The sequence below is a fragment of the Eubalaena glacialis genome, chromosome 2 (genome assembly GCF_028564815.1).
Source record: "Eubalaena glacialis isolate mEubGla1 chromosome 2, mEubGla1.1.hap2.+ XY, whole genome shotgun sequence".
Taxonomy (NCBI): Eukaryota; Metazoa; Chordata; class Mammalia; order Artiodactyla; family Balaenidae; genus Eubalaena; species Eubalaena glacialis.
In genome coordinates, this window is record NC_083717.1 from 158721239 (window position 1) to 158747453 (window position 26215).

At 53.3% G+C, this 26215-nt stretch overlaps 1 protein-coding gene across 1 annotated transcript in view; it reads right to left on the reverse strand.

Moving 5' to 3' along the window:
* SPTB (spectrin beta, erythrocytic) overlaps positions 1-26215 on the reverse strand; it is a 123245-nt gene that overhangs the window by 21747 nt on the left and 75283 nt on the right. The window contains exons 8-26 of the mRNA XM_061180912.1: positions 25938-26050; positions 24932-25119; positions 23026-23143; positions 21773-21931; positions 20563-20865; positions 19696-19846; positions 18215-19085; positions 17014-17151; positions 11819-12575; positions 11151-11353; positions 10970-11060; positions 9344-9490; positions 7700-7963; positions 7113-7319; positions 6582-6671; positions 2557-2835; positions 1845-1975; positions 698-902; positions 50-424 (exon numbers count right to left, since the gene is read on the reverse strand). Of these exons, the coding sequence (XP_061036895.1) occupies positions 50-424; positions 698-902; positions 1845-1975; positions 2557-2835; positions 6582-6671; positions 7113-7319; positions 7700-7963; positions 9344-9490; positions 10970-11060; positions 11151-11353; positions 11819-12575; positions 17014-17151; positions 18215-19085; positions 19696-19846; positions 20563-20865; positions 21773-21931; positions 23026-23143; positions 24932-25119; positions 25938-26050 (4790 nt within the window). The remainder of the gene's footprint in view (positions 1-49; positions 425-697; positions 903-1844; positions 1976-2556; positions 2836-6581; positions 6672-7112; positions 7320-7699; positions 7964-9343; positions 9491-10969; positions 11061-11150; positions 11354-11818; positions 12576-17013; positions 17152-18214; positions 19086-19695; positions 19847-20562; positions 20866-21772; positions 21932-23025; positions 23144-24931; positions 25120-25937; positions 26051-26215) is intronic.

The window sequence follows — 26215 nt, forward strand, 5'->3', positions numbered from 1 at the left end:
AAGCTAGTCATGGGGAAGGCGTGGAGGGACAGCCAGGGATGAGAGGCACCTGCACACCCAGCAGGTGGAGCTCCCGCTCGAAGGCTGTGTGCACGCGGTGGAAGGACTCGGCAGTGCTGGCGTCCAGCCCCACATCCTCAGGCAGCTCGCGGTGCTTCTCATCAATGAGGCCCAGGATCTCGGCACCAGTGTAGAAGTAGCGCTGCAGGTCATAGGAGGCGGCCAGCAGCTGCATGCGCGTGTCAATGAGCTCCAGCAGGTCCGCCCACATCTCGTTCAGCCCGTCCTTCCACTCGGCGATGGTGGCCGCCTCTGCGTGGCCCGCGTCGATGAGCCGCTCAATGATGGCATTCACGTTGTCCACCCGTTCCTGCCCAATCGCCCCGGTCTCCCGGGCAAAGTCCCGGAACTTGTCCCGGAGCAGCTGGACGGGGGTAGACAGAAAAGCGGTTACCGGTTATCAGGGCTCAGGGGTGCGGTGGTGTCATCACACTAGCTGCCGACTCTCCCAGCGGCACCTGCCACTGCCTGGAGCTGGGCTCTCACGTCTTCCCCAGGGCACCTGAGCTCACACCCGGGGAGCCCGCATCTCTGCAGCACTTTGCACCTGGCGGGTGTGTGTATGTGTCTGGAATGACAGCTCCTAGGTCTACTGCATTAGAGGGAGACAAAGCAAGCGGTGGCCGTGGGTACTCACAGTCACGTGGTCAAAGTCTTGCCCCATTTCTGGGGAGGAGGCCACCAGCTCCTTCTCCGTGATCCACTGCTCCAGGTCTTCCACCTCCCTCTTCAGCTGGAACAGGTGGCACATGTTCTCCAGCTTCCGCCTGCGCTCCTCTGCCATGTCCTTCAGCCCTGCGTACTGCTTGTCCACCTGCCCCTGAAGTCTGATGATCTGTTCCCTGGAATTCAAAACAAGAAAGCCCTCAGAGACGGCAACAGAGAGCCCAGAGCAGCCAGATCAGAGGAGCCAGCCTCCTCCTCCCCAGCCCCGAGGCAGGGACGAGTGGCGGAGCACAGCTTCGGAGAAACGGCAGAGCGACTTTTCACGGGGAAGAGTTGGGGAGAGAAGGAACCATCCCTTAGACCATGATGCTTCAGGGGATAGTGAAATGTGTTCCCCTACAGGGGGTGCCTCCCGCCCCTGCCCCTGACTCTGGGAAGCTCAGAGAGACAAGGGCAAATGGAGAACTCCTCCGCTCTTCTTCCAGGGAGGCTGAGGCATGGGCTGTCTGAGCCTGGCTCCACCAGCAGCAGACCCTGCTCAGCTCTTCCGGGAGGGACATGCCATACCAGGGGCTCGATCCCTGGGGCTCCTTGGGAGATGCTGAGGCGGCTGCTGTGGGTGCCCTGAAGGTGACTGAGGACAGGGCCATGACTGGGGGTGGCCTGAGGTGTCTGGCCCAGTGGGCTCCCATTTATGCAAAACCCACGCAACTGAACAGTTTAGATGGGTATATAATGATTTCGCTGAGACACTGTGAGATCCTGAGGTACCTTCTGGACCACAAAAAAGAAAAGCAAATTTAGGCTATGCTGAAAGATGCTGAAGACTAACTCTTGAAAAGACTGGAGCTCTCTGTTCACCAAGAGGGTAGTTTTGCTGTTCCATTTCCTAATCTCTTTGCAAACCAGGCCTCAGTCAGCCCTGTGTGAAGTTACACAAAACCACAACATAAAAGGGAATTGGGCCAATCAGCAGGCCAGAAGGCAGTTTTCTCAAACCCACAGTTTTCGGGAAAACTGTTCCTGTTTTCCGTCTTGGACCTGAAGGGATCCTGGTTGGTGGGGCCCCTGGCCTGATGCCCGGGATCTGGCCAAGTTGTCCCAGGAGGCACACGCACCCCTCGGGGTGGCCTGCAGACAGCAGGCTCTGGGCCCGGCCGGCCAGCTGCTTGATGTTCCGCCCGTACTCCTCTACTGTGCGTTGCTGCCGCAAGTGCCGCTTCAACATCACGATGGCGCCCTCTTCATCCTAGGAGGCAGCGGACTGTCAGGGCACGAGCTCACCTGGCCCAGGTTACAGCCCAGCTCCTGGAGGTGCCCGAGATGGGGGAGGGCCAGGCTCGCGGGACACCCATAGGAGAACTGCACACGGTCCCCTCCCCTCTCCTCCCGTTGCCCGGCAACTCCCGCACCCTACCTTCCATTCGTCGCCCTCAATTCTCGTCTGACATCCACCCTTCCCGGCCCCGATCCAACCTCTGTCCCCATGGAAACTTCCTGTATCACCCCAGCTTTTAGAGACCCCCCTCACCTCACCTCCCACCCCCTCCCGCAGCAGTTCATCTGCACAGAATCCATGGCACAAAAGAGGTGAAGAACCCTTGGGTTAGAGCAAATCTAATTGGCAAACAGGGCGCCCGACTGCAGCACGTGCACTGTATGTTCTTGAGAGGAGGGGCGTCCTGAGAAGGAGGGCACCTCGTACACCCTCTCCCTGCCCTCACTCCTCACACTCCTGGCCTTACAGGTTCCCCACTGACTGCCCACCTCCACCCAGCTCTTCCTCTGGGCTGGTCTCGACGCCCAGCCTGGCACCCTGCCCGAGCCGACCTGGGGGGTCTCGTCGGAGAAGACGTAGAACTCCTGCTCACTGATCCAGGCCTCGGCCTCGCCCGCGTCCAGGTAGTACTGCTGTGCCTCGCTGGCATCCCGCAGGCGCTGCAGCCGGCCGGTCGCCGTCTCCCGCAGTGTGTCCCACGAACCCTGCAGATGCCCCAGGCGCTCCTCCACGTCCCGGCAGTCGATCTCGGCCGCGGCCACCAGCTGCTGCCCTCTGTGCAGCACGTCCTCCACCCGCGGCGCGTGGCCCAGGATCTCGTTCTGCAGCGTCTGCGGCCAGAGGGGAAGGGCTCAGGGGCTGGTCTTCCCACCGTGCAGGGCAGCCCAGGGTCCTACCCTGGCACCTCTCGCCCTGAACCCCTTGGGGAAGCTTGAGCGGAGCAGATGTGGCCATAAAGACTGCTAGTGACCAGGTGCCCAGCACGGTGCTGGGCCTGCCACCTCGTTCTCCTCTGGCCCCCACCATGACCTCCTGAGGTAAGCACTGGACACCAGCGCGCAGCAGTTAGGTGACTGTGGGCAGCGAGTGGCAGGGTGGGATTTGAACACGGCTCTCTCGGAGCCCAGAGCCTGTGCTCTTGAGGGCTCCCTACACTTGCTGTTTCAGCAGAGGTTGATTTCTTAGCTGTACATGGTGGAGGAGAGGAAAACGATTCTTAAATGGCCTTTTGAGATCTGATTTTAGCAGCTTTTTTACTCTGTATAAAACAATAGTTGACCGTTGCTCCTTGTTCAGAGTTTAGGATTTTGTTTTGTTTTCCCCTGTTTCTATTTCTCAAATCATTTGTGAGCTTTGTATCATTTCCTGCTTGAGCCTTTGGTCACCAAAATGGCATTTTCTTCCCACTCTGGTGATGGGTCACCTTTATCTTCAGGGGGCCGTGACATGTCGTCACTCGCTTTCTGGGTCCTAGAGGCCCCAGCCTGGTTGCTCCTTGCATGTGGGCTTTTGGCTCCTTACCGCCCATCTCCTCCCTTTTTACAATTTCCCATGGCCTTGAAAACTGTCTAGAGGGCGGGGGGTAAGAGCAGTACACACAGGCTGTGCTATGACTGTCAGCATTTAAAACACATAGAACTAGCATACCCACAAGTCACCTAACTTGCTGAAATGCATCTTTACACTTGATGCTCAGAATCTCGATTCTGACAATTTCCCGTGGTCTCTGCAATTGTATTCAAACAACCCGTGATGTCAGCTCCGCTTGCCTCTTTACTTTCCCTGAGATCTTACAACCTCTCCCTGAGATCTTATATCCTAAAAAGGTATTTCTTTCTCTCCTTTTAAGCAATTCCTTTCTAGGCTCCTGTGCAGTACGCTTACTTAGGACATCTTCTTCCCTGACTTCATTCATTCAACCCATAGTTATTATTTCTGATGTATCAGGCCCTGTTCTAGGTTCTAGGGACAATAGGGGAACAAGATAAACAAAACCCCTGCCCTCATAAAGCTTACACTCTAGAAGAGGAAATGATAAGCATGTAAATAAATGAATGAATGTAGATAACAGGTGCTACGAGGAACAGACACCACTGAGATGAGGGTTGTCTTCCAAGGCGTGGTGGTGGCCACTTTAACTGGGGGAGTCAGGAAGGGTTTTCTGTGCAGATGACATCTGAGTAAGACATGAATGATGAGGAGAGGGCAACCCCACAAAGATCTGGGGGATGAGTGTTGCTGGCAGGAGGGAAGAGCGAGTGCCAAGAAAGTCCCTGGGGTGGAAGCAAGCCTGGACGGTCCAAAGGGCCAGGCAAGCTAGAATACTGTGAAGGAGGGCGAAAGTGATAAGGGAGGAGATTCAGGAGGAGGCAGGGGCCAGACCAGGCAGGACAGTGGTTCTCAACCCTGGTTGCAGGTTGAGTCATCAGGGAAAACAAACACAGCCAGGGCCCCATCCCCAGAGATCCTTATTAATTGATCTGAGGTGGGACCTGGGCACTCGTATGTTTTTAGGTTCCCCCAGGTGATTCTAATGTGCAGCCAGAGTTGAGAACCCTTCGTGTGGCACCTTGCAGGTTCTGTTCTAGTTGCAATGACAGCCATTAAAGTGGTGGTTCTCAAAGTGGGGTTCCAGGCCAGCAGCATCAGCATCGCCTAGGATCTTGATAGAAATGCAAATTATCAGGCTCTGCTCCCAGAGTTTGATGCAGTAAATCTAGGGTGGAGCCTGGTCAACTGTGTTTTAACAAGCCCTCCGGGTGAGTCTGATGCACACTGACCACTGCAGTAGAAGAAATGATAAAATGGGATTTCGGCTTTAGCAAGGCTAGCCTAAAAGAGTCTTTACTGGGGCAGCCGTGCTCTCCCAAGAGATTATCTTTCCCTTCTTGTTAAGGGGAACCCCATCCATATTAGTCTTGCCCTTCTCCTGAAATAGCAACGTTCAGCCAGGGGAGTTGAAAATCATTTGGCAATAACACTTATTGAGGCTAAAGTCTTGAGTACCAGAAGGACTAGAGTTGGCTCAATTTACAGTTGAGGAAACTGAGGCCCCGAGAATAGTCTTCTACCAGTCTTCCCCACTTTAACTGGAGGGTGTGATGTTAGCAGAAGCCCCTGCCTCCACCACCTTCTAATTCAGGTCCCTACGTGTTGCCACCAGAACCTCTGTGATTTGATCATGCCAACTAGAAGCAAAGCGTTCGAGGGAGCTTTTAAGGAACCTCTTTGAATATAATTCATTCAGGCCTTTGCACAGTTGCTGGGCTCTGTGAGCAGATGTTGGCTGCTGACATCTGGGGGGAAGGACGTACTGTCTGCCATCACCTTGCTTCCCCAGTGAGCTGCAGTACCGACTGGCACTCTGGGACACACTGCTCTTCTCTGGGATAAGTTCCCAGACTCTCCTTGCTCAAGGCTGCGGCTGCCCCCACTTCCTGAGCCAGAGAGCAGACCAGGCAGGAGGGACTCTCTGCCCGAGAGCAGGGGTATGGCCAGCCCCTGGCTAGACCACGTGGCCAGACCATGACCCCATGCAGCTGGCCTTCCTGGAGGACGCAGGCTTCCCCTGCAGCCCTGACACAGAGGAAGTGCACCTGCTCACTTCCAGGATTCTGACCAGGGCCGCAGAGATTCCCAATCCAGCCTGAGAAAGCAGAACAGCCAATGGATGCTTGCTCCAATGGCTCAGAGTCCAAGTTTAGCAGCTTCCTCATGGCGTTGCAGCCCCACAAGTATCCTCACGTGTCCAGAGAACAGGGGCCTACTTACCCTGAGGAGACTCAATAGGCCAAGCTTAGCCCTGGAAGAGGGACAAGGCAGTGATGGGAGAGACGCCAGGAGCTAAGAGCCTCCTCTCAGGGAGGTCACAGAATACAGAAGTTGTAAAGCGCATGAAACCCCAGGCCAGGGCCTCCAGGTCCTGCACGCACCTGTGCCCTGACGGGTCTGAATGGCCCCAAATCCCAAAGCACCTGGACCCCCAGCCCCATTCACCTCCGTCCCACTCTGTGGTCCTCCCAGAATTCTCTCTGCCATCACCAAAGCTGCTCCTTCTGCTATGAGAATACAAACACAGACTGGGGACCCTGTAGCTATCAACAAGAACAATAACCTGGGGCTTCCCTGGTGGTGCAGTGGTTAAGAATCTGCCTGCCAATGCAGGGGACACAGGTTCGAGCCCTGGTCCGGGAAGATCCCACATGCCGTGGAGCAACTAAGCCCATGCGCCACAACTACTGAGCTTGCGCTCTAGAGCCCGTGAGCCACAACTACTGAGCCTGCGTGCCACAACTACTGAAGCCTCCACACCTAGAGACCGTGCTCCACAACAAGAGAAGCCACCGCAATGAGAAGCCTGCGCACCGCAACGAAGAGTAGCCCCCGCTCGCCGCAACTAGAGAAAGCCTGCGCACAGCAACAAAGACCCAACACAGCCAAAAATAAATAAATAAAATAAATAAATTAAAAAAAAAAAAGAACAATAATCTGTTATCTGCTGCTGGGGACCTTGTACACATCAGGGCTGGGCCTTCCTCCGTGGGGCAGGTGGGACTGACGAGGTGGCAGGACTCACCTGGTTCTTCTTCATGAACAGCTGCACAGTTTGCAGGTTCGTGCCATAGTCGGTCGACTGGGCCAGAGGCAGCCTCTCCTCCACCCAGAGCTGCAGAGACCAGAAGGCGGGGGACAGCTGACGACAATCACAGCCACCCTTTCCCCATCACTCACCGTGGGCCAGACAGAGCTCTGCTTACTGGGTCTCCCCAGCTCTTCCCAACACCCCATCAGGGTTTTGTAAAATGGGGGCATTTTGATATTTTGAACTGAGGTTCCAAATAACTTGCCCCTGGTCACTTGGAGGGAAGGCAACGTAGCTGGATCTTAAGCCCAAGTCTGCCTGGCCCCAAAGTCCACGAGTGAGCTACCATTCAAAAGGCACTGGCTTACACTGACGTTTAATGTAGTCATCACGACCACCCTATGAGACAAGGTGGTGAGATGACCAGACGTCTGCTACCGAGAACTGGCCTGGGCCGCAGCCAGCTATCCCGATGACAGCTGCCGGCTCAGCCGCTGGGGGAGGGGGGAGCTGCGGCCCACCCACCGTCTCATCCTCTAAGTCCCGGCTGATCTGCAGCTTGGCTCTGGATGATTCCAGCTGCTTCTTCCTCCTCCCCAAGGGCTCCAGAAGGTCCAGGAACCGCTTCTCGATGCTCAAGTCTTCACGCCCTGCCTCCTCTCCCAGCGAGGGCATCTGGGCAAACAGCTCCTCCAGCTCCACCTTCCGCACGTTCACTTGGTCCTCCACACGCTGGGGCACAAGGGGACAGCGTTGGCACCAGCCCTGGCACCTGGGCAGCCCCTCGTCCACTTCATCGTGCAAATCCCACCCATCCTCAAAGGCCTGGTTTGAGCTCAGCCTCCCCTAAGAAGTCTCCTTGGATTGCCCCCACCTCATCTTTTGCCCCTCTGAGCATCTGTCCTATACTTCTCATGCACACTTTTATTACTCCGCCTGGATCCCTCACTGTCTTACCCATTGCAAAAGGGTAGGAGCTGGGCTGTGAACCGGGAGACCTGATAAAAGCCAGCCCAGCTAAGGGCACAGGAGGGTATTCCCTTTCAGGTTGCAGATTTGCTTCCAAGACCCCCTCCATTCCAACACCCTCAGTCTACAACCTGCTCACTTGCCTTCAGCTTAGCCAGCATCCTGTTGACGCTGGTCAGGTCTTTGCCCAGGTCGTCCGACCGTAGCTGGTCCTCCATGGCCCTGATCCACTTGTTGAGGTCGGCGTGGGTCTGCGAGCGCAGGTCAGAGCTCCTGGCGGCTGAGAGGTGCTGGGCCGTCTCCTGTGTGGTGGCCTGAAGCTCATCCCAGAGCCGGTGCAAGGCTTCCAGCCTCTGGGACACCAGGGCCGCAAACTGGGGCTTCTCCTCCATCAGCTGCTTTCCTTCCTGTGTGGGGAAGGAGGAGAGTTCACCCTCTGACCCTGGAGAGCCGCCTTGTTCCAGGTGGTTGCAAAGGGCTAACCGAGGGGAGGTCAGTGAGGCAAAGGATCTGCCTAGAACTCGGGTGAGGCTCGGCTGAAAGACTCTGCACCCCCAGAGTTATTTGCAGTAGAAGGTGGGACAGGGAGAGCGTGTCTGGGGCAAATGACTCAGGGAGACTGTAGCGTAGGGAGCTGCAGACAAGAACCAGCTAGTACCAAAATTTTTTTTTTTTTAATTAAAAAAAAAAGATTCAAGATCCACCCAGGTACAACAACCATGGAAACCTCCCGGTGAGCTTGTTTGTTTGTTTGTTTGTTTATCGTGCCACGCAGCTTGCGGGATCTTAGCTCCTAGACCAGGGATTGAACCTGGGCCCTCAGCAGTGAAAGGGCAGAGTCCTAACCACAGGACTGCCAGGGAATTCCTTCACCCTCTCCTAATTGTCTTGCCAGAAGCTGTGCACTGACCTTCAGTGATATCTTTTAGTTGCTGAGTTTGTCTTATCTGGTTTTCACCCACATAAATGCATCTTTTTCAGAAGGTTACAGTATGAGATGATTTGGGCCTAGGAATACATACTTGCTAATAATAGTTAATATTTACTGAGTGCCTAATAATTGCCAAGTAATATTCTAAGTGCTTTAATGCTCACAACTCCCTCGGGTAGGTACCGTTATTATCCTCATTTTACAGATGAAGAAACTGAGGCGCAGGGAGGTTGAGGAGTCAGACAGCCTGGCTCGGAGCCTGCACCCTTAGCCACTATGGACACAGCCTTGTGTGGCCCCTAGGCCCGCTTTCTCCAGATAGCCACAGCAGGGAGGGGCAGAGGTACCTCCCTTTCTATTCCCAGATCTAACTCCAGCCACATTTTGACTTGGGCCCCTGGGCAAGCTTGTTACAGAGGGGACCCTTGGTATGAATGACCACTCCCTGGTGGTTCTGCCCATCCAAACAGTGAGGGTCAGTAGTCCCTGGCCCATTCTGCTCATCTCACATATTCCCCTGCCCCTGGGCAGGACAGCGCGGGGCCCTGGTGTGGATGATGGAAGGCGGACAGAGGTTACTGCCGTCCTGGCACTGAAAGTTGAGGCTCTGACTCTGTGTCCTCAGTGTCCTGGACTGTCCCCAGGCTCAGGTGACCCAGAGGAGGCACCCATTCTGACCGGGCTTTATAAGACTGGACGTGTCAGGAGCTCTGAAGGTTTAACTACTATTTGGAGAAGATTTTCACGTCCAGGTTCTACACCGTCCAGCAAGCTGCGGGCCAGTGTCCATGCCCTGCGTGAAGCGCTGCTCAGGGAAGCATCCCGAGCAGAGAGCCCAAATGCTCGCTCTACTCACTGCATCAATGTTCTCTAGCCACCCCTGGTGGGAAGCCAGCTCTGCCACGAACGCCTGGTGCTTCAGCCATTTGTTGTGAAGGTTTCGAGCTTCATCATAGGAGACATCCTGAGATGTCAGCAGCTTGTCATTGATCCAGAGAGTGAGCTGTGGGCAGAAAGAGTGGGTTCAGTGGTCCCCGAGTGTCCTTCTTTGGCCAGGGGCTCAGGGCAGGACTGCTGCCCACCTCTGGCTGCGGAAGAAGAGGGCAAGGGGAGGAAGTAGGAACACAGCAGAGTACTCCCCTCCAACTCTGGATCCCTAACTCCCAGCACAGGAAACTTAACCTGCGTTGTCTCAGGGCTAATATACAGGCACTACTGTGTCTTCCCCTCTAGAGTGTGCGCAGTATGACACCAGGTATATTTATACTTCTCTCCACATTTCCAGGACCGAGGACAGGGCCTGGCCTATTGCAGGAACTCAACAAGTGTTTACTGAATGGATGGATAAATCCACCCTTTGGCAGTAGGGGGAGAAATCATTAATAAACACGGAGAAAATGTTCTCTGAGGAAAAAGCCAAGGGCAGATCCTATAATTAACAATGAAGGAAGAACTGTGATGAGCCTCTGATGTTTCCAAGATGTCCTGGCACCATACCAAGCCTGGGTGGTACCAAGGGCAGAGGTGGGTGAAGACAAAGTCATTTGGGTTGAGAGGAAAGGGCTATGAGGATGGAAGCAAGAAAGAAGTCAGGGAAAGCCCCATTCCACATGGAAGTACTGTTCACGGAAGGACCCAGCAGCGCAGGTTAAAGACCTTCCTGCACAGCTCTCCCCAGGCTGAGCGAGGACCTTCTGAGTCAGCAGTTCTCCAACCAGAAGCTTGGTTGAGAATGCTGTTCTTTCTCACCCCCTAAGTTCTGATTCATCTGGGCCCAAGTGGGGCCCAGGAGTCTGCATCTAACCAGAGCCAAGACTGGCTCCATAATTTGCAGGGCCTGGTGCAAAATGGAAATGTTCAAAATTATTAAGAATTTCTCAGTGCTTTGTGACCACCTAGAGGGGTGGGATAGGGAGGGTGGGAGGGAGGCGCGAGAGGGAGGGGATATGGGGACATATGTATACATATAGCTGATACACTTTGTTATACAGCAGAAACTAACACAACACTGTAAAGCAATTATACTCCAAGAAAGATGTAAAAAAAAATTTTTTTTGAAAGTAGACTCTGCTAAAGGAAAACTATAAAAAAAAAAAAAAAAGAATTTCAAGATGGCAACAGGAGAGCATTAAACTAAACATGGGGCCCTTGTAAGCACGGGGCCCCGTATGAATGCACAGGTCATGTGACTTTCAGGCCGACCCTGACCAGGGCCCTAGGTGACTCTAATACAGATAGTCCTCAGGCCACTTTTTGAGAAAGCCTGCCCTGGACTTGACAAATTAGAAGATATCTTTACAGATTTGAAAAAAAAGTTGTGGAACCAAAGATTCTAGAGGATGAAGGACTTAAGCTGTCAAGTGCCCAGAGCTCCCCACTTATGGAATCCAGACTCCTGAGTTAGAAAGGACTTCCCACCTCTAGGACACTCTGCTTCTAGAAGGAATCTCCTGCAAAGTGGCCAGCCTGGCTGGAGCCTCACCTCCTGGCAGTTCTGCAGGAAGTTCTGGAGTTCCAGGTTGTCTCTCAGAAGGACCGAGGCCTCCTGGGCCTTCTCGTCATTCTTCCTGTGCCTGGAAGGGAAGCCGGAGCCACAGTCACGATGGTGCTGAGCGCTGTACCACCACCCTACCTGGCCCCGTGACCCTAGGGGTGGAGGGTACCTGTCCTCAATCAGCTGCACCTTCTCCTTGATCTTGTCTGAGTAGAGGTTTCCTTCAGCTACCAGCTTGTTTCCAGAGTCCACAGGACTCAAAACCTTATCCCGGTTGTTCTCCATAGACACCAAGAATTCCTCAAACTTCCGGATCCTGGCCTCTGCAGCTTCTAGGGAGTCTGGGGGCTCCAAGTGAGCCAGAGTATATTCCTGTTGAAGCAAGTTTCCAGAACAGGCATGAAGACAAGCTGAGGAGGCGGGGAGGGCACCTGCCAGCCAGGAGCACCATGTGCAGCCATGCACGTTACAGCATGAATGGCACACCCTGGAGCTGTGCAAGGAAGAAGCTCCCTGGGTCTTGTTCCCCACCCCCACTCGGGGGCATCTGATCAACAGGGTGCCTAAAGCCACATGGAAGGGTAACCACCCAGGGAAAAATTCACTTCTCTAGCCTCTAACTGGCCCAAGAACAAGACGTAGTCTGGGACACGGGGCTGGAAAGGGCACATGATAAGGAACGAAGAGGACCACTCCCCGAACTAGTGGCTAGAGAGAGTCCAAGAAAAGCATAATTTGGTCCCTGAGCCCTGTAGCACTGTTGCTGACTTACGACATAAATTCCCTGTTGCCCTGAGAGATGCCCCCTGGCCCCTGGCCCTGAACGCCTCGCCCTACCTGGTTGCTGAGGATGGCTTCAGCCTGCTTGGCATCTTTCTGGAACTCCTGGAAGCCGAGGCACTGGGTGAGGGCATGGCTGCGGCTCTCGCACATCCGGTGCAGGGCATCCCAGCCCTTATCCAGGCCAGCCAGCCGCTGGCCCAGGAGCAGGTACTCCGGGTCTGTCTGGCCATGGATCACCTTCTCTCCGGATGCCTTGACCTGCTCGTAGCTCTTCTGGTGCCTGTCAATGTCGTCCTTGATGGCCGCGTGCTGCTGCAGGAGCTGCTCGGCCTCTGGGAGGGACTCGGGCATGTCCTTGGAGGCCACGTCCTTCTGGGCCGTGGACAGCCAGGCCTGGAACGCATCCAGATCCTGCAGGAAGGCCTGCAGCTGGCTGGCTTCCCCCAGCGAGGCCTCCTGGCTCTTCAGGGCTTGCTGCAGGGCCTGCCACAGCTCCTCCACATACGCCTGCCGCTGGCCAATGTCCTTCTTCAGCTCAGGGTGTGACTCCATCAGCCGCCGCGACTCCTGCTCCAGGGCATCCACGCGGGCATGGATGGCGGCCACGTCACGCTCCAGCCCCGACAACTTGCGCTGGATGGCGATGACGCCCGCCAGGTCCCGGCCCAGGTCCCTTGTAGACTCCACCACCTTCGTCTTGTCCACCACCCACTTGCTGGTCTCCTCGCACTCCACGCAGTAGCTGTGCACCCGGAGGGCCGAGTCCACAGCCTCCCGCCGTTCCAACACCACGGTCTGGAATTCCTGCCACCTGCCGGGGGAGACGGGGGACACAGAGACACCCTCTTCCTTAACACTTCCCACAGGGTATCCCTTCCAGATTTAGAAGGGACACCAGATTTCCCTTCTAGAGTCTCTCCTGACAGGCCTTGCATGCTGAAAAAAGTCATCTATCCAACCAACTGTCATGAGTCAAATACGTTTATCCAGTTTTACTCAAGACATCATAACTGCCAATCAGAGCTTTCCATCAGCAGGAGGTGAGCTGTGATGTTATTCCAACCATCAGTAAAGGAACATGATGCTCTGTACGTAAGCTCTATATGTAGTTGAATTTCAGGCAAACGTACAGTTTCCCCAGAGTTTGAAAAATACAAGCATACCTTGTTTTATCGTGCTTCACTTTACTGTGCTTCACAGATATTACAGGGTTTTTTTGTTTTTGTGTTTTACAAATTGAAGGTCTGTAGCGACCCTTTGTTGAAAAATCTATCACTGGCATTTTTCCAACAACATTTGCTCACTTCATGTCTCTGTACTACTTTTTGGTAGTTATTGCAATATCAAACTTTTGCAGTATTATATTTGTATGGTGATTTGTGGGCAGTGATCTTTGATGTTACTATTGCAAAAAGATTATGACTCATTGAAAGCTCAGATGATGATTAGCATTTTTTTAGCGATAGAGTATTTTTAAATTAAGGTATGTACATTGTTTTTCTAGGCATAATGCTGTTGCACACTTAATAGACTACAGTATACTGTAAACAACTTTTATATGCACTGGGAAACCCCCCAAATTTGTGTGACTCGCTTTATTTTGCTATTTGCTTTATTGGGGTGATCTGCAACTGAACCCACAATATCTCCAAGGTACACCTGTAATGAAAATAATTAGAAACCTCCCATTATCAACCTCAAGAATGCTTTAGGACATAGGGTCCCAGCTTCCCCAGAGGAAGCACACAGATGCCTAAGACCAGGTTCCAAGTGCCCAGGGCCTAAGAAAAGCCACCATCGTTCTAAAACAAAAGAGTCCTGGTGAAGAGAAGGAAAAGGAAGAGGAAGGGGGAAGGAGAAGCTGGGATTATAATTAAAACATCATCTTAACCTTCACGTGCAGTCTGGAATGAAACTGGGGAGGGTGCAGATGTTCGGCAGATGTCCTGGGGTTGGTCTGCAGCCCACAGTAAGCTTCTTCTAAAGAGCTGCCCATTAGCCTGGGCCCAGACCACCAGGGACACCTCCCGCGGACCCAGGTTTACTCATCCTGCATCACCGTAACCTAGATGCACACGAGAGTATGCTGAACACACATTCGCTAATTGAGCCTAACTCTCTTGAATATCCACAATGTATAAGCATTATGTTAGCCTTTGGGAGGATACAGTCATAGCTAGACTTTGCTCCACAGAGTGTATGGTTTAGAGAGAAATTAAGACAAACTCACCAAAAAACGATAGTATAAAATACTACGTACATAGCGCATACCAGGCAGAGAGGACTAAGGGAGCTGTGAGGAGGGATAATAGCAATCTCATGGTGGTCATCTGAACTGTATTTCAGCGGGCAAACCTCCAGTGCCTCCACGGGAGTGATCTATTTAAGGATGGGGCCCCGAGTATCTCGCTCAGCTTTGCAGTTCCAGCACCGGGGGATGGAGGTGGAGGCAGGAGGCAGATGGGCTGGGCAGAGCACACTGCGGGCGTTCCCAGGGTGACCGTGGCCGCTAGTCTGGGGGTGGAAGACAGGCCTGCAAACAGAAGTGGGAGATGGGCCGGGAAGGATCGGGAATTCTGAGAGAGAGAGAGAGAGAGAGAGAGGAGAAAGAGCCCAGAGGAAGGATCGGGAATTCCAGGAAAGAGAGGAGGGAGAGTCCAGACGTGAAGTCCCTCAACTCTGGGTAGTTCTGTGCCTGGTGCACGGATGCTGCTGAGGCTGGACCTCAAGGGAAAGGAGCAGAAGATTTCCTCCAAGGTGGCCTGAAACCACTGTGAAAGGATAGCGAGGCACTCCAGGACTGTGAGATCTCCTGGCTCCGTCCAGAAGCCACAGGAGAGGGTCTGGTGGTGCCCCTGGGCAAGTGGCTCCATGGCGATTTTCCAGACTTTTCCTGGTGCGGCCTCACTGCAGCCACCAGGCAGAGCCCACACGGGGGACAGGGTGAGGTTTGGGTCTAGTCTGCCTCCTAAACCCACCTTCCCCTCCACTGCACCATCTCCAAAAGGGAGGCAGTTGATAGAACTGCTCTAGGCAGCACTGGCCAGACCATGTCAGGAGTCCAGGTTTGGTCCTGGGCCCAAGATTCTTAAGAAAATGTTGGTCAACTAGAATGCATGTGGTGGGAGGTAATCACACATTCAGTAAGTGTTTGAATGACTCATAGGTGCCGAGCCTGGCAGAAGATATTTCAGTTTTGTCCCCGCTCACTCATTCACTGTGTTATATCACACAACTACCAAGTGCCTTGTGCCAGGCCCCGTTCAAGGCTCTGGGCATGTAGCAACGAACAAAGCAAAGTGCTCTCATTCGAGTGGGCAGAGACAAATAAGTCTTTAATCCATCAGGTGGTGACAAGTACAATGGAAAAAACGAAAGCAAGATAACAGGATCGAGGCAGAGGAGCTGGATGGGAAGGAGGTAGTGATACTTTGAATGGGGTGGACAGTGTGGGTTGCTCCAAGAAGCTGACACGTGAGCTGAGATCTGAGTGAGGGACTAAGGCAAGTGGATATTGGGGAAAAGAATATTCTGAACAGAGGGAACCTCAGACAGCAAAATGCTTGGTGCTCAGAGCACTGTGGACAATATATAAAGATACTGCTCTTCATTCGCTTACAGTCTAGTAGAAAAGTTCTTCAGGACAAAAGTAATTATAATACAAGGTAGGATGTGAAGCTCTAAGCCAGTCAAGGGAGGGAAAGATACTTTTTCATCCTGGAAACTGGGAAGGAGAGGAACCTGGACTCGCCTAAAAACAAGCATGATTTAGACTACGTAGTTGGAGGAGGATGCACTCTGTAGAGAGAACAGCAGCGACTTGGAGGCAGGACTGTGGATGGGGTGAAGAATGACAACTGTCTTTAAAAATACTTGAAGAGCTATCATGTGGAAGAAGAATCAGGGTAAGTTTCGTTATCTCTAACGGGCAGAGCCCGAATTTCAAGGAGGCAGATTTCCACTCACGATGAGATCAAACTTTCTACCCAAAAGGGGCTGCTCCCAAATGGGATGGGCTACACGGGGACGAGGCGAGCTCCCTATGCTTGGAATGTTTGTGCAGGATGCAGGCTGTCTGGGGTACACGGCTCAGGTACCTTTCAACACTTAGATGTCATGGAAAACCATTTTACCTTTTCACGCCTAGGGTTCTCTCTCACCTGAGGATGACAAGTATCTTGGTGTATTCCACTTAGGATGGTGTATGGCTTAGAGGTCTGTGAGATCATTCTCTGACTATAACTCATCAAAGAAGCAGATGCACTAGCTGACAAGTTCTTCCTGTGTGTCGTGCACATGCACACACATACATGCACGCACACGCATCCCGTTACCTCCAAACCTAAAGAAGAACAAGGAGGCATGCTCCTCCTCTGCATAAACCTTAGATTACAGAGGACCCTCCTGGACTACAGTCCCCTTCTTTGGATGCTGAGATAATCTAGTGGCTCCAAAGTCACCCCATGCCTCCTCTTAAGCCCCCACTGTGCTGCTCCTTGTCTTTACAGCTGAGTCTTCCCTAACCCCACCTCCCAGGTTGCCTCGGGCAGAGCAGGGCTCAGGCACAAGTGTGGGGAGAGGGACCGGGGTAGTGGGGAGATGGTGAACACGTCCCACTGTGCGTGTAGGACCCAGGGTAACAAACAGAACACAGGCGCATGCTCTGTCCTCAGAGATCCTCAAGGAACTCGTGGCAATTACACCCTGTACTGAAAGCAGCCCCTCTCCAAAGGCTCCTTAGGGCCTGTTTTTTGTTCTAGCCATGAAGCGTGCTCAAGGCTTCCTGATAATTCTCCTCTTCATTCAAGCCAGTCTTATTACCAATGCTACATTTTGGTGCAAGCAGGAGCTTTTTTTAATGGACAGTACTTAAGAGCTCTCAGAAAGCAATTTTCCCTGCCTAAGAACATCTGGGGAAATGCGACATGAGTACCACATGGCCTGATTCTAACTATGGATGCACTCAGGACATTTGCTCCATCACTCAGCACATGCCCGCCCCAGGCACAGCATTCACAGCTCTGTGAACAGGTCTCTCTCCCTCCCTGGGCTGGTCACCACACAGGTCTCTCCTCCTTGCTGCTAAAGCTCCAGTGTCAGAAGGAGACTTCGGCTGAGCGAGGCAAGAGCTCTGAGGGTACAAACCTGGCAGTGCATAGCAGGCATCCTGACTTCTGGGCCACACCCCCAAGGCTGTGTCAGGTGTCAGGAAAAGAAGCCCCTAGCCCCAAGCCCTACCCACACCCCACCTGGTATTCAGGTGGTCCTGGCACTTCTTCACTTCTCCACTGCGTGGGTGGCTACTCTCTACCAGGCTGTTGGCAGCAAGGTTCACGCCATCAATCTGAGCCATCAAAGTCTTCATCTCCTGGTCCAGGATATCAAACCTGATGCGGACAGAGAAAATGAGGATTGGTAAGGCAGCAGTGGCCAGTCTCCAAAACATGTAGCTCTTGCTTTCTCCTTCCACCTCCTAAATACATTGACCAGGTAAGAGGGGAGAAAGGTGTGCTGACACACTCTATTTTCTGGTTCATGGGTCCAGTTTCACGGTTTAGCATTTCCTGGGTCAGGCTGGGAGAGAACTGGTTACTTATAAGACAATTGGCTAAACAGAGAGGTTTATGGGAAAATGAGGTGTAGGAGGTGTTAATCGCCACAGAGACTACCTGCCATGCCTCCACTGCCCCAGCTGCTGCTCATGGACCCTAATTCCACTGCCTTGACACCTGGACCTGAAGGATACCTCCCCAGCCAGGTGCTCTGTCCCTGGGTAGGAGAAGGCAGAGCTGCCGAGGGGAGGGTCACTGTGTGGTTATGAAAGCTGACTCTTCTGAGATAAGAGCCCAGGTCCCTCCAGCATCGGCGCGGGACCACCTTGGCATGATCGAGGAGTGACTTCTTTTCCTCAGCTCCTTGGATTCTGTACTCAGGATGATGGGATGCCACACAGACTGGGGGCACGCCCTCCCATGCCAGAGTGCTGATGGAATCGGAATAATGGAAATGAGAGTGGCCTTGCAGACTGGTGATTTACAAACTGGTCTCTGTGGCCCCTTGGGGTTCTGTGGTTTAGGGACTGCCAAAGAAAGCTAGGGCTTGTGGGGTCCAGCCTCTCGCGCCCCCTTCACCACAACCACTCCACTTTCCACTGTGTTATATGTCAGGGGTTCCATATACCATTCATTTGAACAAAGGCTGCTGTAGCTGAAAAGTCCTCCAACACCTGGACCAGAAAGAGTCCCTTTGTCTTATTTTGAGGAAGGTCCCAGGGGGTGAAGTACCAAGCGCCACAGAGCCAGATTAGAACTCGTGACTCTCAGTGCCTGGCCTCTGTGACCAAGGGCATCCTATGGCCTCTCAAAGAGACCCTTGTTGATCTGGAGGCTGTTCCAGCACTAGGAGCACAGACCGCGTAGGGGGAGGTGAGAGGGAAGGGCCGGCCCTGACCTGTGCTGCACGACCTCCAGGTCCTCCAGCGTGTCTGGGATGTCCATCTGGGCCAGCCACTTCCCCTTCTCGCCCATCCACAGTTCACAGGCATCCGTCTCCCCAAACACCGTGTACAGGTCCAGGGCATCCTGCAGCCTCTGCCGACGCACGTCCGCTTGGGCCACCACCTGCTGGTAGAGATCCCGGAGGGCCTGCAGCCGGTTGGTCACATCTGGGGAATCCCGAAACTCTTGGGGGAACCCCTGGGCCTGCTGTTCCAGATGCTCCATCACCCCGCGGCTCTCCTCTAGCTCCTCCAGAAAGTCCTTGTGCTTCTTCCCCAGGGCCTGTGTGGCCCCTTCATCCTGCCCCACATCTTCTCCCGAGAGCAGCCGGTGGGCATCTTGCAGCCAGGCCTTCAGATCGTCCGCATCGCCCTGGAACTGAAAGAAGTTCTCAGCGTCCTGGAGGTTCTTCTTGCGGAAGGCAGCCAGCTCCTTCAGCTGGTTCCACTGGGCAGACACCTCCTTGATCTGGGCCTCGATCTGCGGGTGCCCGAACTGCTTGCGTGCAACCATGCCCTCAGCCTCCTGGAAGATCTGGTCCAGGTGGGCGTCCAGCCCGCGCAGCTCGTCCTCGAAGGCCTTGTGCTTGCGCTGCAGGATGAGCACGCTGGTCAGGTCCTTGCCATAGTCCAGGGAGGAGTAAATCTGCTCCTTCTCCTTGATCCAGCTCTCGGCCTCATCCATCTCCCAGAAGAACTTCCAGAGCCGCTTGGACTGCTCCAGCTGGGCCTTGCGTCCGGCTGCCGTGTTGCTCAGCTCCTCGAAGCACTGCTCCAGGTGGCTGACACGGTCCTGGATGACCTGTGGGTCGCAAGGCTGGTACCCTGGGAGGAATGGGAGGAGGGAGGACAAAAAGGGTAAGGGCTTCATCTGAAGGGCAATCTTCAGATCAGGTGCCAGGCTAGGACCATGTCGTCTAGAACCTGCCATCTCACTGGGGCTTTGGGATTGGACGCAGGGGGTCCCAGTTCCCAGTTGCTTAGAGGACAGGCTCTTAATTAGTTCTTTTTAATGAATTCCCACTAAAACTTCAGGAATAGGAGAGGTTAAAAGTTGGGTCAACTCTCAGTAGAAATGCACAATGTAAAATTATTTTAAAAAAGAACCAGGCACAAACTTCAAGATGATTCTTCAAAGAGGCAGTGGGGGTCACCTATCTAAGACCAGAAGCTATAAACCTAAATTGTCTCTGCCATAACTTGAACTAGCAGAGAGAATGAAAGACGGAGGATGCCTTCATGGTTCTTATAAACCCTTCTGATTATAGATGGCCAAAGCAGTTGCCTGCCCTCTGGAGAATTTTGCTACCCCTCAAACTTCTTTCTTGCACCATTAGTTGATGAAAGAGGCAGAATTCTACAACTAGATTTATCCAAGCTGGGGTGCTGGAGTGCTGAGCCAGAGGCCTCAACAGGAAAACACCTGTGGCCTCACCTGGCTCCTCAGTGAACTTTAGAGTGGCTGTGGTGATGGCCTTCACTTTGTCCCCTTGGATGGCGATGTCAGCCTCCATCAACTTGTGTTTTTGTAGCAAGTCCTCGACCTCCAACAAGTGCTTCCCGAACTCGGCAGACAAGAGGTGAGCCTGGCAAAGAGGACAGATAAGGTAGAGGGAGCGAGGAGAGGTGAAGAAACCCACACGCTAGGAGAAGACCCCTCTGAAGGGAGCGTCCGTGGCGTGTTGGGACCAGGATGAGTCAGATGCAGCTGGAAAACGGCTGCTGCTCAGCGGGAAAGCAGCTACAGAGCAGGAGTTCCCACTGGGGGTGCCCATTAAAATCATTCAGGGAGCACCTTTCAGGAGCTCAAGCCCTACACTCAATCTCCTATGTGTGTCCCTGACTTGGGGCCTGGGCATGTGTATTTTTAGAAAGCTCCATGGTCAGTCTGATGCGCATCCTCAGTTGAGAGCCACTGCGGTAGAGGGAGAGGAGACAGACTTCTTGGTGGCTCTGTGCCGGGAGGTCTGGGTTCCCACCAGAGTCAAATCGTGATTACCCAGAGCCTGATTCTCCAGGCTCCCGATGGATGTCTGTGCCTTCTAGGCCCTGCAGGTTGGCACCTGTGCTACTATGAACCCCAGATTTCTTGATCACGGGGAATACAGAAGATCTGCGCTGGAGCAGTGTGAGCTAAGCCGTTGAGAGGCGGATGCAGCCCGATGCTGTGCTGCCTCGGATTCTCCACTCTGACTCAGGGAGGTGGGGCTGGGAGGTGCCTATGGAAGCACACTCCCATTGCAGGGCGGGTGCTGAAGCCCCAGGCGGACACGGGGGCGGGGATGGGGGTGTCTGAGCCCACCTTGATCTCGTCCATCCAGTCGATGCTGTGCAGCATGTCCTGGAAGAGCTTCTGCAGGGCCAGCGTCTTCTCAAGCCTCTGGCGCCGGGACTGCAGCAGCTCCTGCAGGTAGTTCCACAGGCGCAGGACGTTGTCCTTACGGGCCGTGATGCGCTTCTGGTCGTGGTAATTCTCCCGCTCCAGCTCCTGGGCCAGGTCCTCCAGGGCCCTCACCCGCTCCTCGTAGGCAGCTGTGTCCGTCTCAATGGCCTCGTGCTTCTTCTTGGCGGCCTCCACAGCTGCCAGGTCGTACCCGAAATTATCCTGTCCCCCAGGGAGGAAAACAGGCAGCTCAATCAGGCTCCCCTTGGCTGGTCCCCAAACGCAGAGAAACAGCGGGTCCTTTCGGAACAACTGCTGGACGGGAAAGCCCTTTCCCAACGAGTTACTTCTGCCATCTTTTTCAGCCTATCTTATCAGAGCCAAGTTCCAAAGACTAAATGTCTCACAAGAACCTTTACAAGAAGCTTGTGATTTTACTCACTGTGCCATCCTTGTGGGTAACACTGGGTGAATATTACTAACAGAGCTCCTTTACCACCTGCTGGCACTCACCAACCTGCCTTGCGCAGACCTGCCCGATTCTGGGCAGGAAGGGGCTTCTCACTAGGAAACCATGTTTCCCCCCATGCTATCTGGGGTGCATGCACACTCTCCGATTCTCTCAGAATGCTTGCTTTCCCCTTTCGGGATGAAAGGGGAAATTTGATTCCAAGCTCCAAGTGGGAGGGAACAGATGCTCTCATGGAGAATCAGTCCCGGGGTCAATTTTCAGCTAGTGAAATGTGACACAGCCCCAGAGGCCAGAGTCCAAGGGGCATGTCTGACACATACGAGGTGCACTGCTTTCATCACATCCCCGGAGGACCACTGAAATGTCAACCTGATCTCTGGCTCTAGGTGATGCCACTGGCTCACGTGAGACAACTTTTGGGGCCATTTTTCGATTGTGTGGCTCTTTCCTAAAAATGAGGTTTTGTCAATCTGGGAGAGTTCCTTTTCGGATGTGAATCTTGATCCACCCAGTCAGAGGGAGTAGGGCTGCAAGACCTGTGGAGAGGCTTATCCTGCTGCCGCCGCCGAGAGACCAGCGTGGGCTCCAGCCCTGCTGTCTACTGGGGGCTCTGGAAAGCTCCCCCTCTCCTGCAACCCCAAGTGCGGCCCCCTTTACCTGGGCCACAAGCCGCTGGTTTTCATTGAGCCACGTCTCTCTCATGGCAGCCTTTCGGTCAAAGCGCCGGGCCAACTGCTCTAGCTTCTCCTGCCGGATGAGCTCCTCCCTCAGAGCCAGCTCCCGCCGGTACTCAGCTTCCTCCAGGCTTTCCCAGGCCTGCACGAGGGGCAGAGGAGAGCTCTTGGGATTTGGGGGTCCCGACTCTTTCACCCAACACTGAGCGATTTTAGGAATCTAGGCAGAGCCTAGATTAAAGCTCAGTGACAGCCTTTCGGCTTTCCTGTCTGGGCAGACGAAAGATTCAGGGAGCACTGGTCATGACCCCCAGTTCCCTCTCTTCCTAAATCTGCCTCAGACTCTTGGTTTAGTACAGTGTTATTTGCCTCTGTGGGTGCTCAGTAAATTCCTGTTGGCTAAATGGCTACCTCCATTCCACTGGAACTTCCAGGTAGTGGTAGGCCTCCAAACCTCCAAAATGTCATAAGGCATTTCCCTTCTGTTAAAAGTAGTCAATATTCTCCAAAAAAACCTCAAGGTTCTATAGAGAATAGGCTATAAAACTGGCTCTAAAAAATGGACTCTGGGCGTCTGAACAGGGGGCTGAACCGGTGGGCAGTGGGTAGAGTCTGACCTCTCAGGGCTAGACTTAGCACCCTCAACAGCCAGGTGTGTCGTTAATAACACGACAGGAAGTGGCTTGGCTTAACCCTGTCCTGGGACCATTACATGTGCCCTTATGAGGAGCTCACTCAACCCACTGGCAAACCCGCTGCATCCCCATTCTTATGGCAACTTTGAGCTGGAAATGTGTAGCAACTGCCTCTTTTTCTTTTTTAATTTTTAAAATTGAAGTATAGTTGACTTACAGTATTGTATTAGTTTCAGGTGTATAACAGTGATTCAATATTTTTATAGATTATACTCCACATAAAGTTGTTATAAAATATGGCCTATCTTCCCTGTGCTGTGCATTAAATCCTTGTATCTTATTTATTTTATACCTAGTACATCCCCTTCACCTATCTTGCCCCTCCCTCCACCCCTGAACAGGGGGCTGAATGGATGCTTGGTGGGTGGAGTCTGGCCTCTCAGGGCTAGGCTCAGATAGCACCCTCAGTAGGTGCCAGGTGTGTCATTAATAACACCACAGAAAGTGGCTTGCTTTAACCCTGTCCAGGGACCATTCCCTGGGCCCTTATCAGGAGCTCAATCAACACGCTGGCAACGTGAAACGGAAAACGTTGCTGTACCCGGTTGATGTCGGACACGAGTTTCCCATCATGGGGCGTGTACACTTTCTGATTGTTGGCTCTCATCCGTGACTGGATGGTAAAAAGTAGGACTTCTAGATTCCCCTTCTCCTGAAACCTGTCAAGAAAAAAGAGGTAGGGAGATGAGTGTCGAGATTCACACAGCCGGTTTTTTTTTTCTTTTCTAATTTTCTGGTCGGCCATGCGGCATGTGGGATCTTAGTTCCCCGACCAAGGATCGAACCCACGCCCCCTGCATTGGAAGCACGGAGTCTTAACCACTGGACCACCAGGGGAGTCCCAGCCAGTTGTTCTTTTTTAAGTGAACATGGAACCCTGGCATCTTGGAGCTTGGATAGCAAAACACATTTCTCTTAAAAAAGTAAAGAGGATCTACATAGGTTTACTTACCTGTTAAAAGATCTATCAATCTATCATACTCGCCAACTGAGATCTAATAGGGGTTGAGTCTTTGCAACATAAACCAGAGAAAACAACTACTGCAGCGTTTGCTTGTCATTTGCTTCCACGGAGGAATGGCTAACTGGACTGTTCTGGTAATTCCTATAGGTATCAAGTTTTACCAATCCATACAAAGAAACTCTTCCCTGTTCTGCAAACAGTTGAAGGCTTTTGACTAGCTCTTTACTCAGTTCTTTGCTGAGTGAGTCAATAAAACCATGTATCTTCTTACGTGGAAGCAGCATTATCCACGTAAGAACATATCGCACCGAGAGCAACTTTCACCTGAGTACTAATAAGTCAGCTCTCCTGACAACGATGCAGAAGCCCAGATGCTTCTGAGAGGGGAGGAAAGGCTAGGCTCCGGGAGGACGTTAGGTGTAGGAGGTGAGAACTGGCAGCAGGATGGACTTCTGGAACCCAGGGTCCAAGCTCCAGGTAACTGGGTACTTTCCCATTTCTGCCCGTAGCCAAGTATTTACCCACTTCTACCTCCGCCACGCAGTAGTCAAAGATCAGCTGGTAAGCAAGGTCCCCACCCTGAGGCCAGCCTAATTCATCTGCCTGCTCACAGGCACTGCAGGAGGGCTGTGGCCTTGAGCACTGTCTACACAGCCAGGAGATGCTACCCCGGTGTGCAGTGCTTGGTAGACTCATGGGGCATGTTATCTGTATTGGATTTAGGACTTTAAAAGTGGGTTAGTGTCAGGCCAGAAATCAGATACTTGTTTATAGTACATTCTAGACTCCATGTCTCGCCTTTCCCTGCTTGCCAGTCATGAATGAATGAGCAGGGGAGGAACAAGGCAGAGGGTACCACTGATGAGCTAGAAATCTGTTTCTGGGGAGCTGGCCAAGCTAAGGGCGGGCAAGCTGGAATGCCCCGTGTCTGTGTGGGTGTGTGCGTGCACACGTGTGCACAGTTGTGTTTGCATGTGCATATGTGCACATAGGCCCTGCACACGCTGGAGTGGAGCAGAGGTCCCGAGAGGCAGACTAAGTGCTCTGCTAATGGATGAGCAGTGACAGATGGGAGAGAAAGAGGGATGTGCTTGATGATCAACAAGGCCTCACATGGAGAGCTCTGGGGCTGTGGATGCAGAGGTCATTACCAAAGAACAAACCCGCAGCTCAGTGCACAGAAGAGAGAGGAACTTTCCAGCACATTCTTTAAAGAGACTCTGAAGTCTGAGATTTCACTGCTGCTCCCCTTCAGGGATCTGGGGAAGTATTTCTTTGTCTATGAGTCAGGGGTTACTCAATGCCCACTGCCTTAGGCTGACGGCTTGGGAGCAGGGAGACAAAACAGGATGAAGTAGGTGACAGATGGGCAGCTCTCTAACCTCCAGGAGCCACCTCCCGGATTCCTTCTCCAGGCCCTCCAACCTTCTGGAGGTGGTTTCTCGGCCGTGATGCCCGCCCTCCCGAGTGCCCAGGCCCTTACTTGGGCGGCTTCTCCACGGTGCGGTAGGTACTGAAGGCCTGCAGCTGCTGCTGGACACCGGTCAGGGAGTTGGCGAACTTGCGGCTGTTCAGGACAGTGATGGTCTGCTCGATCCAGGTGAGCAGGTCTGAGGCCAGCCCGCTGTACTTTTCAATCATCTTCTCGGTCTCAATGGCGTGGTCAATTACCTAGGGAATCACCTTGTGACTCATCCTTGTCAGAAGGGCGAGGACGCCAATGAGGATGGCAATGGGGACCACAGTCGAGGTGGTCCTCCTCCTCGCAAGCCCTGGAGCGTTTACGTTGGGTTTGTTCCCTGAGCCCAAGACCACTGCTGAGCAGGGGGCCGGACTGGAAGTGCGCCGGCAACGTCAGGAGGGACCTGGCTGTGCTCGGGATCGGGAGCAGCTTCCGCCCTCCCTAACCCTGTAAAAGACTGGAAAGCTTTCCAATCCAGCCGCCAGAGAGGCCAAGGTCCTGTTTATTTAAGAGTGGGTATTAGGGATCGAGGGCTTCCCGGCATTGTCTTTGCTAAACACCAGTGCACGAAGATGAATGAGAAATGGTCCCTACCCTGGAGGGGCAAAAGACCCAGCCGGGGAAAGGACTCCGGCACGAGGGTCTCTACAGTGGGGTGGCTCCTCTGTACAGTAGGCTGCGGGAGCCTAAGAGGCATGAAACCACAATAAACTAACAAGTAAAAAGCCTGTTTTGTTCCTGTGGGAATGCTCACGAGACATGGGTCTACAGGTGGAAGGTCGGCTCAGAGCTACGGGCTATGACCTTGTTTGGGACAGACCATCAACCTGTGCTGGAATTCAGCTTGGGAGCCATTAACCTGGCAATGCTTGGCTTCAGAGGAAGTTGGTGGGGGGTGATCTGCACCCTCTCCCACAGCTGGGGTCCAGACACAAAGCTCTTAGGGTAGAAAGGGAGCATCTCAGTCAAGGCCTGTGCGTGGCAAGCGGGGAAACGGTGACACTCTGGTTACGCAGCAGCTCAGTACCTTGCCAACGCGCTTGCCCTCCACTGCCAGCACCTTCATCTTGGAGAAGTAGTGGTAAAACGCCACCACATAGGTGATGATGGATTTCTCGTCAGGGTTTTCTGTGAAGACATCTGCAAGGGGAAAGGGTGGGCTCTCAGGACCAATTGGAAGTTGGAAATGTCAGGCTCAAGGGGTTCATCTCCCTGTGTCTCCAGCACGAAGTTCAACTACAGGCACCAAGTGACAGGCGAGAGTGGAAGAGGAATAGGCTGTGATTTTAGTGAGAGGATGAAATC